The 13,254-nt window shown below is 45.9% G+C and overlaps 1 protein-coding gene across 1 annotated transcript in view; it reads right to left on the bottom strand.

Annotated features, from left to right (window-relative positions):
- The window catches only part of LOC308160458 (cilia- and flagella-associated protein 337-like), a gene marked incomplete at its 3' end in the record, with an annotated part of 24,048 nt that overhangs the window by 2,252 nt on the left and 8,542 nt on the right, over positions 1-13,254 (bottom strand). The window contains exons 9-18 of the mRNA XM_080534372.1: positions 12,908-13,038; positions 12,485-12,552; positions 11,879-12,027; positions 10,916-11,053; positions 3,249-3,356; positions 2,281-2,511; positions 1,896-1,966; positions 1,289-1,493; positions 680-898; positions 155-285 (exon numbers count right to left, since the gene is read on the bottom strand). Coding sequence (XP_080390498.1) covers positions 155-285; positions 680-898; positions 1,289-1,493; positions 1,896-1,966; positions 2,281-2,511; positions 3,249-3,356; positions 10,916-11,053; positions 11,879-12,027; positions 12,485-12,552; positions 12,908-13,038 — 1,451 coding nt within the window. The remainder of the gene's footprint in view (positions 1-154; positions 286-679; positions 899-1,288; positions 1,494-1,895; positions 1,967-2,280; positions 2,512-3,248; positions 3,357-10,915; positions 11,054-11,878; positions 12,028-12,484; positions 12,553-12,907; positions 13,039-13,254) is intronic.

The following is a 13,254-nucleotide window of genomic DNA, read 5'->3' as shown; positions in this document are numbered from 1 at the left end:
TATCGCACGACAACATTCGATTCTCCATTCACACCAATTGAAATAATTCAAAGAATTGAGAATCGAATGTTGTCGTGCGACAAAATCGCACGCTGTGTGCATTGGCCTTAAGACTAGCTCTGTGTCTGTGTATCCATAGCAACGTGCCGTCTACCTCTCCACGGCCAGCCTCGGCTTCTCCAGCTCCTGGGCGCTGATAGGTCGAGGCGTGCGTCTCTTGGTCTTGCGTCGCTGCGTTGGCGACATATTGTGACTTTGCTCCTCCTCTTCCTCCTCCTCCTCTTCCTGGTCAGGTCAAACGTAGAACTCAACGGTGGTCGAAGCTCAAAGGACAGAATGTCTACTCTGAATGTCTACTCTGAATGTCTACTCTGAATTTTCTACTCTGAATTTCAACTTTCGTCACTTCTTACTGAAGTGTGCTCTCGATCTCTACCCCTCGTGGAATTCAAAACACACCGTATTGAAATGTCTGAAATATGATGCTGGAAATATCCGTACCTCAGGTTGGCGCGTACACTCATCCAAATGCTTTTTTAAATCCATATGAAGGGGGGTGAAGGAACGGAAGCACACTTACGGCAGAAGGGTAGGGAGCGGAATAGGAATTCTAGGATAGGAATTCTAGGATAGACTAGAAAGTGGGGAGGTCAGAGGTCAAGGGTCAGAGTGTGTTCACCTGGGAGAGCTCAGGGCTGCTTTGGCTGCTGTCCTGGGGCTCTGGAGGAGGAGGAGAGGGGAGACGGGGAGCGCTGGGCCCCTCTGGCGCCCCCCCCTGTCTGGACTCGGACACTGTGGCTGGGGCCTCTCTGTCCTCCGACAACTCTGTCTTCTCACTGTCCAACGAACCCTGTGACTCCGACTCCTCGAATCTGTCGAAGGCTGACCTGTCAATCACCTAGGGCCAAGGAGAGGGAGGGAGGATGGATGGAAGAGGAAGGAAGGAAGGAAGGAAGGAAGGAAGGATGGGAGAAGTCAGCATTCTCTTACACGATCGGTCAATAAAAACGCTTTTCCTCTGAACCATAAAAGCATCTGATCACTATCGCCTTCAGGGGTATAAATAATAATAAGTTATAATAATAAACAATAGTTATTTCAGTGCATGAAGAGAATGGAAATTCATTCATCGTGAATGGAGAATCCTGTCGGAACACACAAAGGTCAGTTTCAAACTCACGAACCCAAATCTCAATGGATTGAAATTCGGAACGACCTGGCCCCGGCCCCAACCCTAACCCCCCACCCCCCCCACCCCACACACACTCCCCTTCCCTCCTCCTCTCACCCGATTGGGCAGCAGAGGCTTCGTGCTCTCAGCGGCGTTGAAGCGACAGGAGGCCCGCCCCGAGTCGATGTTCCAGACGATGATGTCGCCGCTGTAGGAGGCGGTCACCAGCATCTTGTTGCCGTGGGCGTGCATGGAGTAGATGTCCTCCGAGTGGTACTGGTTCCACACACGGAACTCCACCTCCTCCTCCTCCTGCACGTCTCTTCACAAGATACCACGTTTTCAACTTTTATTGCAGTTTTTAAAAGCTTACCAGGGTCCCAACACACGATAAAACACATATTACCGGTACATAGGACACATGCTGTAATAAGGGTAAAAAAATAACTCATAGTCATAACTGTAGTTAATACAACACATGGTAAAAGATTTGACATTAAAATCAAGGCTGGAACAAGACAGCAACACAGCTCTCCATAGGAGGAGCTTTTAGCAGACAGACTATCACTGTACAGTACATCTCTATGGGAGGCAAAACCCACAACACAACCCTCTATAACAGGAGCCTGAGCCACACACACTATCACACCACACACACACACACACACACACACACACACACACACACACACACACACACAGTGTCTATAGGAGGAGTACTCACAAGTACCACATGACCCTCTTGCTCCAGCCTGACACATAGATTCTTTGGTTGATGTAGATAATGCCTGTTACCTGGGAAACAGAGCAGCCACAACGTACACCACCATAACCCAAAGGTCCAACCAAGATGGTAGAAACTAGAACCCATCTACACAGCAGGGGAGGCTGGTGGAGGTAGAAATCGGAGGACGGGCTCATAGTACTGCATGGAATGGATGAATACTCATTCCATTCCGTGCGTTACAATGAGCCCGTCCTCCAATGTCTACCTCCACCAGCCTCCCCTGATGCGCTGGTAAAAGCTACATACATACACTATGTGTACGTTCCACTCAGGCTTGTTTGGGGTACAGTTTTAATTTTTCTAGTCATTTATGGTGCAGTACCTCATTGCCATCCAGTAGGGGGAGCGTGAGCAGCAGCGCCCCGTTGTTGAAGTTCCACAAACGCAGCGTTCCGTCCTCGGACCCCGTGATGAGGCGGCGCTTGGGCCCGTCGAAGGTCATGGCGGTGACCTCCACGGCCTTCTCCCCCGGAGACGTCTGGAACTGCATCACCTTCTCCCCCGTCAGGATGTCCCACACACTCACCACACCTCTGTGACAACCACTGACCACCTGGGTAGGAGGAGGAGAGGAGGGGTGGAGGAGGGGGGGCAGGAGAGGAGAGGAGAGGAGATGGGGAGAGGAGAGGAGAGGAGGGGTGGGGTGGGGATGGGTGGGGATGGGAGGGGAGAGGAGAAGAGAGGAGGGGAGGGGAGAGGAGGGGAGAGGAGAGGAGAGGAGAGGAGAGGAGGAGGGGAGGGGAGAGAAGAGGAGAGGAGAGGAGAGGGGAGGGGGAGGGGAGGAGAGGAGAGGAAAGGGGTTCAGGTGGGTCAGAGCAGGACCTTGTTTGTACCTCTTCTGCTCTCCCCTCTCTCTGTCCATCATAGTGTTACTGACTCTCAGTATTGTATGTATTGTTTTGTGTTGACCCAGTGACCCAGTGTATGTATTGTTTTGTGTTGACCCAGTGTATTTCTGTTTATAGTTAGTTTTTATTCTTGCCGGGGCCTCTTGGCCAGATCATCATTGTACATGAAAATTGGTTCTCAATTGATTTTATCTGGTGAAATAAAGGTAAAAAAAAACATGTATAATAATAATGCATTCGATTCTATGCATTACAATGAGCCCATCCCCCGACTTTGAACACAGCCGTATAAACCTACTGAGTCTGGTGTGACTAGAGCTGTGAGTCTGGTGTGACTAGAGCTGTGAGTCTGGTGTGATTAGAGCTGTGAGCCTACAGTTGACCTGAACACTGAGGACCGAGAGCCACCTGCTGTGTGGGAGGGGTACTGCACCCAGCTCACCTGTTTGAAGTTGGTGTTGTAGAGGGCGGTGCACAGAGGCTGTTCATGTGACGTCTTCAGCTTGTGAAGAGTGTCCAAATCGTCCAACATCCCATGGAGAACCCCTATCTGCATTTACATTTACATTTACATTTACATTACATTTACATTTAGGGCATTTAGCAGACGCCTTTGTCCAAAGCGACTTACAACAATAAAACTTGAATCAAATAAAATGAGTACTCGGTCTCAGGATAAAACAACAGTAACATATTAAAAACATAGGATGTAAGACCTGACAAAATAAAGTTTATAATTATAAACACAACTGACAGTAGGAAGGGACAGCTAAGGTGCACACACCCATACAACCCCTGGCAACTAGAAATATATTCAAGAAGTCCTTCATCCCAAGTTCCATTAGCATCCTTAATTCTGCAAAGTGACCAACAAGATGGAAGCCACAGACATGAACTGTTTTGATGTGTTTCTAATGTGCAACCCTGTCTATGCCTGTTTGTGTTTTATGTCGTGCTGGTTGCCTTCTGGATTCTTGTGTTGTTTTTTTTTTCGTTTTTTTCACCTTGGTGGACAATAAAGTTATATTCAATTCAAGTAAATTCAATTCAATACAGGTAGGAATATCCGTTTTCCATGCAATCCAATGAGCCCCTCCTCTGGTCTGTCCCTCCACCCTTAGCCTCAGTATCTACACTGAAGAAGCCAGGCGGGAAGGAGGTCTACCAGGAAGGAGGTCTACCAGGAAGGAGGTCTACCAGGAAGGTGGTGTACCAGGAAGGAGGTCTACCAGGAAGGTGGTGTACCAGGAAGGAGGCCTACCAGGAAGGAGGTCTACCAGGAAGGAGGTCTACCAGGAAGGAGGTCTACCAGGAGGTGGTCTACCAGGAAGGTGGTGTACCAGGAAGGTGGTCTACCAGGAAGGTGGTCTAACAGGAAGGTGGTCTAACAGGAAGGTGGTGTACCAGGAGGTGGTCTAACAGGAAGGTGGTGTACCAGGAAGGAGGTCTAACAGGAAGGAGGTCTACCAGGAAGGAGGTTGTCGTATATTTCTGTAGTATGTATGATCTATGTATGAATATGTGGTATGTTTTAGACACACACACATGCCAGGGCATGCAGGGACACAGATGACCAGCAGGGACCTTTGGGGGTTGGGCAGGGACACACATGCACGCTGGCCCCTCCCCTCTGGAGCGGAACGGGGAGAGAGGGACAGAGAGCGCTCTCTTCCCACCCGAGGTCCATGGAGAACGCATGTAATGTATGAATCTGCCTGTAACTGATTAAATTGTCTTAAACTAACTGTTCTTTGATTCATAATCAATAAGAATACACGACAGTAATGGCGAGCTAGCCAGGAGATAATATAACTTAATTTACAGTATTTTGCAAACTTTAATCTAACGAAGAAGGTAGATTTTCTGCAGAGATCTCTCTCTAGTCGATTGGTGTGTTTAAAATAAACTGTAAATCTCAGATAAGTTATAGTCAAAAGAATCTGTGTAACGGTAATCTTGTTGGAATAGAAGCAAACTTTTCATAATCTTTGATGGGTGGGTGGTGAGAGCCGGACTTGGAAGCCCGTTTTTTGTAAAATATAGTGTTTGATGGTAAGGTTTGTTTGTACGGTATTGGAATATCGTGTGTGTCTGTGTAAAATTCGGTGAGGTTGTGTTTATGTGTTGGAGTGTGGGTGGATTATGAAGTCTATTTTGTAAGATATGTGAAAGAGCATTATTGTAGCAGTGAAAAACATATGAGCAGAACTGTAGACGCCATTACTCTTTGTCTGTGTGAGAGGACGCCATTGTGTGGGCGGCCATTTGCAGTGTACTGTCGGCGGAGTTTAGACGCCATTTGCATTTAGACGCCATTTGCAGTGTGTCAGAGAGTCCATTCTTAGACGCCATTTTTCTTTGTCCTTGGGGAAGGACACACACAGAGGCCATCTCTGTGTGGGAAACGTGAATACATTGTAGTGATTCAAAGATAGAAAGATAGTGGATTGATCATCGGGGGATTTAAAGTAGTTTAAAGATATTTGTCATAGTTTGTTAAAAGTAAAGATAGATTGTGACTTTAGGTTAGATTCAAAGCATATGAGGCAATTTGTGCGTGAGCCTAGACAAGGCTGCTTTCCCTGAGCAGAATCACAGCAGGGTCACAGACCCCAATAAAACGGCCCTGCCTGCTTGCATAGAATGTTGACGAGAGATCTGTAGAGATCACTCATAGATTGATGTTTTTAAATGATTGTTCTATATTAAATTACTTTAATTAATTTAATTAATTACTAATTGGTTGAATTAATTATTCAGATCATTCATTATCTATTTCACAAAACTTTGATCAATTGTTTTGTGATAATCTAATGATAATCATTCCTTTTTTGATATTTTGATAAATAGCTGAATGACTTCACAGGTTTGCATCAATGAAGTGTCAATGAATAATTCTAATTAATCATTCATTCTTTTCCAAATAACAAGTCGATTTATTTACAGGTTGTAATTAATATTTGTAATTTACATATTTTATTTTAGTTAGGTCATTTCCACAGTGTTTGATTAAGGAATAGCAGAATAGTACATATTTGATAGTTGAGCAGTAAAAGGGTTTTTGTGGATCGGTGAATACTTAGGTGTTGATCAGCCTTTGTGTTTTAATAATTGTGTTGACCAGAACTGTAATTAGTATTGAATGAGTAATCAAGTGACACATATTCATAAACAATTAGGAAACACATTTAAGTATAAAGTACTTACACAGCTATTAGATTTAAGTTAATACTGCACTGACATACACAAGAGGCAAGTCTGTTATTCTGAAGTTGCAGGGTTTTTGTGGGGATGGTTAATACAGTTATATTGGACTAGCATTTGTTTAGCAAACAAGACAAAATAAGGTGGGTTGTAAGAAGCGTACACCTTATCTAATATAGAATATTGTCAGCATATTGAGCAAAGTAGAATGGGGTCGAATTCCACGAAGCTGTTAAAAGATATTAGGGAACATCGTGGAATGTTGGCTACGTTATCCCCTATGGCTGTAGTGGAAAAAATGAATCCTCTTGTTAGGGAAATTAGCAAAATGTCTACGAAATGGAATAGCCGTTGGGCATACATTGAACAGCCGTGGCCGAAAGAGGGCAGCATTAATTTACAATTAATTGCAACATTGGAGATACTTATCAATGGGCACAAAGCACATCAAAGAGGAAAGATTAGATCAGAGAAACGCAAGTTAGAGTTAGCTATTTTAGATCTATTTAAGGTAGAGGGACAGAAAATAGCTCAGATGGAACCGGAAAAGAAAAAAGAATTGGCCAGGACACTGGAACAGAAACTGAACATTTCATCCCTAGACCTGTGTTCTGCCTCCAGTCCCCCTCCATATGCTAAGGCACTGGAGGATCATTCCCAGAAGAAGAAGAAGGAGCCAAGGGGAAAAGGGGACGACAGGAGTGACGAGGAAGATGACAGCGAAGATGGCAGTGCAGACTCAAGTGATGACGACAATGCAGATGGAGGCTACAACGCGCAGGTCAGGAAGATGATAGCCACAGCCGAAAGGAAAGGTGGGAGAAGACGCCCGGAGAAAGAGGGAGATTGTCACCGAATGTCATCAAATACATTAAAGAACTGTCCAGTGCTGATTCGGGGTAACAAGATGGAATATCATCCGTGGCATCATACAGATTTGTCTGAAGTGATCGAGAAACTCCCAGTTCTTCAAGAGGGAGGACATTCGTGGACGCGAGAGGTCGACGTGATACTGACAGGAACGCAGGCCGCGATGGGAGACCTGAAAAGACTCTTAGCTTTTATTGCAGGATTGGATACAATGCAGGAAATATTGATGAAGGCAGGACTTCATAGATATATCAATACATCAGTTTATGATCCAGAGCTCTTCGCAGCAAACAGAGGCAGGCTGTGGAAAGCAATCAGAGAGACCTACCCTACTCACATTCACCCAGACAATATCATTGTGAAGCCACTGGGGGGGGATGAGAATCCCAGGGGTTATATTGCCCGTATGCACTCTCAATGGAGAAGTGTGACAGGGAAAGACGCTGAAGATAACCCCTTAGAAAAATCCATAATCAGGGAAAAAATACAAGAAGGGCTTCCTACCCCAGTTAAGGATAAGCTAGCAGAAGTGGTGGGGCTACGACACATGAACAAAGCTGTTTATATAGACCACGTAGCTCATCAAGTTGAGTTATATCGAAAGAACATTCAGATACAGAAGGCACGAGACGAAGAATCCCTCAGAATATTGACTCATTTGCAATTGACTGAAAGCGAGAGGAACATAGAGGGAGTGCAGGCTTTAGCCCCACAGCAACAGCCACCTGGAGTGCAGACTGCTACTTACCAGTCCTACTCACAGGGGCCACAAGGGGGGTATCCTGCTACTTACCAGTCCTACCCACAGGGGCCACAAGGGGGGTATCCATACCCACAAGGGCCACCAGGGGTGCAAGCGGTTCCATACCAGATGTACACACAGCCTGGCCAAGGACCACCACCAGGGGGATGGACAGCAGCAGGGAAGGAGATGCTAGAACCATGCCAATGCGACCAGAATGGACATCTAGCCTGTGCCTGCTGCAACAGGCCCCAGGGGGGCGCAGGGGGGAGCCAAGGAGGAGGATATTGGCCTCCTAGTACACCTGCTCCAGGAGTGATGAACCCTTACGGAGGCCCAGCAGCTGGCCTATAGGGGTGCCCGGAAGATCCGAGTGGGAGGTGCCAGCTGGTGGTGACACAGAAGCCTGAAGGCGCCACGCACCTCCCTATGTCTAGAGAATATGTGAAGACAATCGGATTTGAGGGAATTAAACAGCTGATTCCTACAACTGAGCTTGTAGACTTAGAGTACAAGGGACAGAGAGCAACTCTGTCAACACTTGTGTCAGAACACACGCCAACAGGGCTGCTAGGGAGAGATGCTCTATGCCAATTGAACTGTACAGTAAAATGCACACCTAACGGCTGTCAGGTGACGGTGCCATCCGGTGTTCAGATTCCATCGACAGCCAGAGTGATTAAGCATAGAACAGACCTACAAGCTTTGCCTTTAAAGGGAGCTGATATAGAATATTGGGTTGATGGGTCTTGTTACGGGGTAGGAGAAACGTTGTGCGCTGGGTATTCCTTAGTTAAAGCACAGAATTCAAAGTTTATTGTAGAACAGGCTGAGGCAGTTCCTCAGCCTTGCTCGGCTCAGTTGGCTGAATTGATTGCCCTCACAGAAGCATGCAACTTGGGAACCGGACGGAGAGTGACAGTGTACACCGACTCTGCCTATGCACATAATGTTTGTCATTTTAATGGAGCTGTATGGAGGGGGCGGGGTTTTAAGAGAACTGATGGTACGCCTATACAGCATCACGCACAGATCATGAAGCTGTTACAAGCCATGATGAAGCCAAAGGAATTAGCTATAGTGAAGTGTGCCACACACAGGTCTGACTCATCACATGTCACACAAGGTAACAGGGCTGCAGAGGATGCAGCCAAAGCCATTACAGGAGCAGACAAGGCAGGTAAAGGTCTTCTGGTCACACATGAAAAGCAATTACAGGGCATGGTCACACTTGAGGATTTATTGATGTTACAGAGTAGAGTAACTACGTTAGACAAGAGCGTTTGGCTAGCAAGGGGGGCAAGTCAGGATGACACAGGTCTATGGAGGAATCATGAGGGGTTGGTTGTAGCACCCTCAGATTTATTAGGCATGTTAATACAGGAAGCTCATGGATTAGCACATGTGGCTAGGGGGGAGGTAAGACGCAAGATCACCAAGAAATATGGGTTTTGGAGTCCATATTTGATGGAACAGATTGACCATGCTTTAGGTCAATGTGGGGTCTGTTGGAGAAACAACATCAGAGTGGGTACACCAGTGGTGTCTGGGCATATCCCTACCCCAATAGGGCCACGGGTGGTGGACAGGGGGGTGGATGTACAGAGTAGGCAGGATGTTGTGCCAACAGGTGCCGAGGTCCCCAGAGAACCTGAGAAGGAGGAGCTACGAGGAGATGCTGTGGTGTTGCCAGAGCCAGTGGCAATGCCAGTGTTACAGCCAGTGACATTACCGGCAGTGCCTGAAACCGAGGGGACAGTGGAAAGCTGTCCAGATGCCAATGAACCAGAAACCAACGAAGCAGAGAGTGTTGACAGTCTGGAGGTCCAGCCTGGGGGTGTCCAAAGCCTGGACACCTGTGCTACTGGGGATGCTGGCGAGTGCCTGCACCATGCTTCAGATGATGCTGAGGGCGACTCCCCAGACCTTGATCAGCGTGGGAGGGGACCAGGCGGCTGCCTTAACCTCAATGACACTGACGGACGACGACCAGTTAGGAAAAGATTAAAGACTATGAATAGGGTAGTGAAGCAGCAGATCAAAGGGAACGACGGGAATGGACAGCAGATGATAGCATGGCTGGAAACGGTCTTAGGGGCATGGGAAACTTATTTTGCCAAGATAGGAGCACCTATTATAGCAGACATGATTTTTGACTTTCTTAGGAGACAGGGCCTCATTGACTGTTTTTGGAAAATCAGTCACTCAGTCCACGTTAATGAACTTTTCAGAAGACTAGTCCTCACCTGAGGTGAAGATCTATGCATTAATGCATTCCCTTTGTCCTATGCTTACTGTTGGAGAATTATGTGTTATGATAACTGAATGTCATTATTTGTGTATTGTTTGTTTATTTCTATATCGTATGGGATTGATGTCAGTTGAGAAGTGATGTAGTGGTTATGCAAAGATAGGAAAGAGGTTCTGTTCCTAGCGCAACGAAAATGGAAGCTGCTGACTATGAAAGTGTTATCAATCTGAGACAGCGGTAAAGGCTGTTCTCCAACTGGGTACAAGTGCTAGTAACCTCTGACCCTGACGCTTCAAGGACAAAGAAAACATCGGTCGTTGGAAGTTTCTGTATTGATTTGTGCATGATGAACTGTGTTTAGTTTAATTGTGATTGTTATTTTCAAAATTCTTTTTATTATTGGTTGTTTTTTATTTTTTGTTTATGATATCTTTGGTTCCTAATACTGGTCCTGGGTTGGTCTGTGTTATTGTGCTTCTTGTGTTGTGTGTTGGTGTAGTTTTTCTGTCTGTTGTTGTTTATTTTTTAATTTTTAATTTTATTTTAAAAAATGGATGTTTTGTGGGGTTTTGTGTTTTTGTTTTTGTTTTATGGTAGTTTAGTTTCGGAACACCCTCTGGGTGGTCCGAGGGGGGATGTGTCGTATATTTCTGTAGTATGTATGATCTATGTATGAATATGTGGTATGTTTTAGACACACACACATGCCAGGGCATGCAGGGACACAGATGACCAGCAGGGACCTTTGGGGGTTGGGCAGGGACACACATGCACGCTGGCCCCTCCCCTCTGGAGCGGAACGGGGAGAGAGGGACAGAGAGCGCTCTCTTCCCACCCGAGGTCCATGGAGAACGCATGTAATGTATGAATCTGCCTGTAACTGATTAAATTGTCTTAAACTAACTGTTCTTTGATTCATAATCAATAAGAATACACGACAAGGTCTACCAGGAAGGAGGTCTACCAGGAGGTGGTCTACCAGGAGGTGGTCTACCAGGAGGGTGGTGTACCAGGAAGGTGGTCTACCAGGAAGGAGGCCTACCAGGAAGGTGGCGATGACCAGCATGTTGGTGTCGATGTTGTAGTGGACGCTGGAGATGGGGAGGCGGCCCATGTCCACGTTCCCGGGCTTGATGTTCTGCAGACAGGCACAGTCCTGGAGGTCCCACACACGCACATTCTGATAGGCCGGGGAGAGGGGGGGGGGGGGCGTTAGAAAGTTGATGGAACATGGTGGCAATATTTCCAACATGGAGAATAGGATAGACAGACTAAGAACACTTGGGTGAGGAAAACAAAGCGTTGCTGTGTGATTATGTAGACGATGTGAAATCAAGCCAGGGTCTGTCTTCCATCAAAGGTCATTGATTTATTAAATTAATCGTTTATTGAATTAATTTTTTCTATCCACTTATTGAATTTGATGCAGTTCTTGTTGACCTTTCCACTTGGAATTAATCGTGAGATGAATGAGGGATCACTTAGCAGTGATTAGGTCAGATGTTCAAGTGTTTCAATTGATTTGGATTCAAATTAAACATGATCTTAACACAGAACACAGATAAAAGACAAAATAAATCAATACAATTGATTAAAAGAGAACCAAAAACAGGATGATTAGAAATATCAATAAAGAAAATAATAAATAATAATAATAATAATAATAATAAAATAACATAATATTTAAAAAATAGAAATTGGGGTGGGGAAATTAGGAGAAGGCCAAGTTAAAATGTGAGCCTAGATTTCAAAAATGGAGACTGTATCTGCCTCCCTGACAGTCATGTGACCTGCTCCAGACCTGACAGAGACATGTGACCTGCTTCAGACCCTGACAGAGTCATGTGACCTGCTCCAGACCTGACAGAGTCATGTGACCTGCTCCAGACCTGACAGAGTCATGTGACCTGCTCCAGACCTGACAGAGTCATGTGACCTGCTCCAGACCTGACAGAGTAATGTGACCTGCTCCAGACCGGACAGAGACATGTGACCTGCTCCAGACCTTGTCCTTGGAGATGCTGATGATCCTGTTGTCCCTGCCGTTGACCACGATGTGTGTGACGGCGTTGGAGTGGCCCTTCAGCTGGGACGTGGCACAGTTGGTCACGTAAGGGTTCCAGATCCTTACGATGCAGTCGAAGCCCCCGGTCACTGAGAGACAGGGTCACATGACCTTAACATCAGCTGCCCAAAACACCAAACCCTGAGGAAGGCTACAGCCTGACAAAAAGGTTGGCTTTAACTAGTTTAACTAGCATTTTTATCTCCTTCCATTGTCCTGCCAGAGTTGCTAAATTTCCTCTACATTCCGAAACACAACACATACATGCTTGGATTCAACGTAAACAAACACAATATATTAAAAAATAATAATAATCATAATAATAATTAATTGTATTTATATAGCGTTTTTCCGGGGCTCAAAGACACTGACAGTATGGGAAAAACAGAAAACATAGAAACAACATGAGCACCTAGAACACAGAGTAAACGAACAGGGAACAATTAAGACAGCAATGTCCAGGGGGAGAGGGGGGTGGCAGGGTAAGGGGAGATGGGATAGGCCATGCCTGTGTTGAAGAGGACTCGCCCCAGACCAACCTCTTACCCAGCTTGTTGAACTCAGGAGAGTAGTCAAAGCAGAGGATTCCTTTCCTCAGATGAAACGCTGAATGGCTGCGATGGACGATACAGAGATCATGAGAGAGATAGACAACAACATGTTATATAAGCCAACAAAATCGGTATTCATATCCAAAATCCCAAAACATATACTGCATTTCGTTGTCTGGTACTTGGTACCCTGCAATGACAATAAAGTTTAATCTAAAATTCCATACTGTGGATTTTTAACTACATCCAGAAAAATAAAGGTTGTTATGCATGATTTGAAAAAACAAAAGCTCCATAGGAAACTTTAATCTTTGTAGTGAAAATAGGGATATGGACTTCATCAATATAGTGTGGAGGGGCCCTGGGTGAGGAGGTGAGCAGTGGGAGGTGAGGGGCAGAGCAGAGAGGGGGAGCGTACTGGACTTTGGCCTTCTGAGAATGGGGCACGGTGGTGAGCACCATGGCAGTTTGGTCCGACGCACAGCAGGTGGCGATAGCGTTCAGCTCAGGCAGGAAGCGGATCTGAAAGCACCAGTTATTGTGCAGGGCCTTGGTCAGAGGGAAGGAGGGAGTCAGGGAGGGAGGGAGATATATATATAGAGAGAGAAAGAGAGAAAAAGAACACAAAGAAATAATGAAGAAAACAAGACGAAGGTAAAATACTGTATGTGTGTGTGTGTGTGTGTGTGTGTGTGTGTGTGTGTGTGTGTATGTGTGTGTGTGTGCGTGTGTGCGTGTGTGTGTGTGTGATTGCAAGCCTGCACG

This window comes from Nansenia antarctica, assembly GCF_963989245.1.
Source record: "Nansenia antarctica genome assembly, chromosome: 6".
In the NCBI taxonomy this organism is placed as follows: Eukaryota; Metazoa; Chordata; class Actinopteri; order Argentiniformes; family Microstomatidae; genus Nansenia; species Nansenia antarctica.
This window is presented reverse-complemented; position numbering and strand designations above follow the sequence as displayed.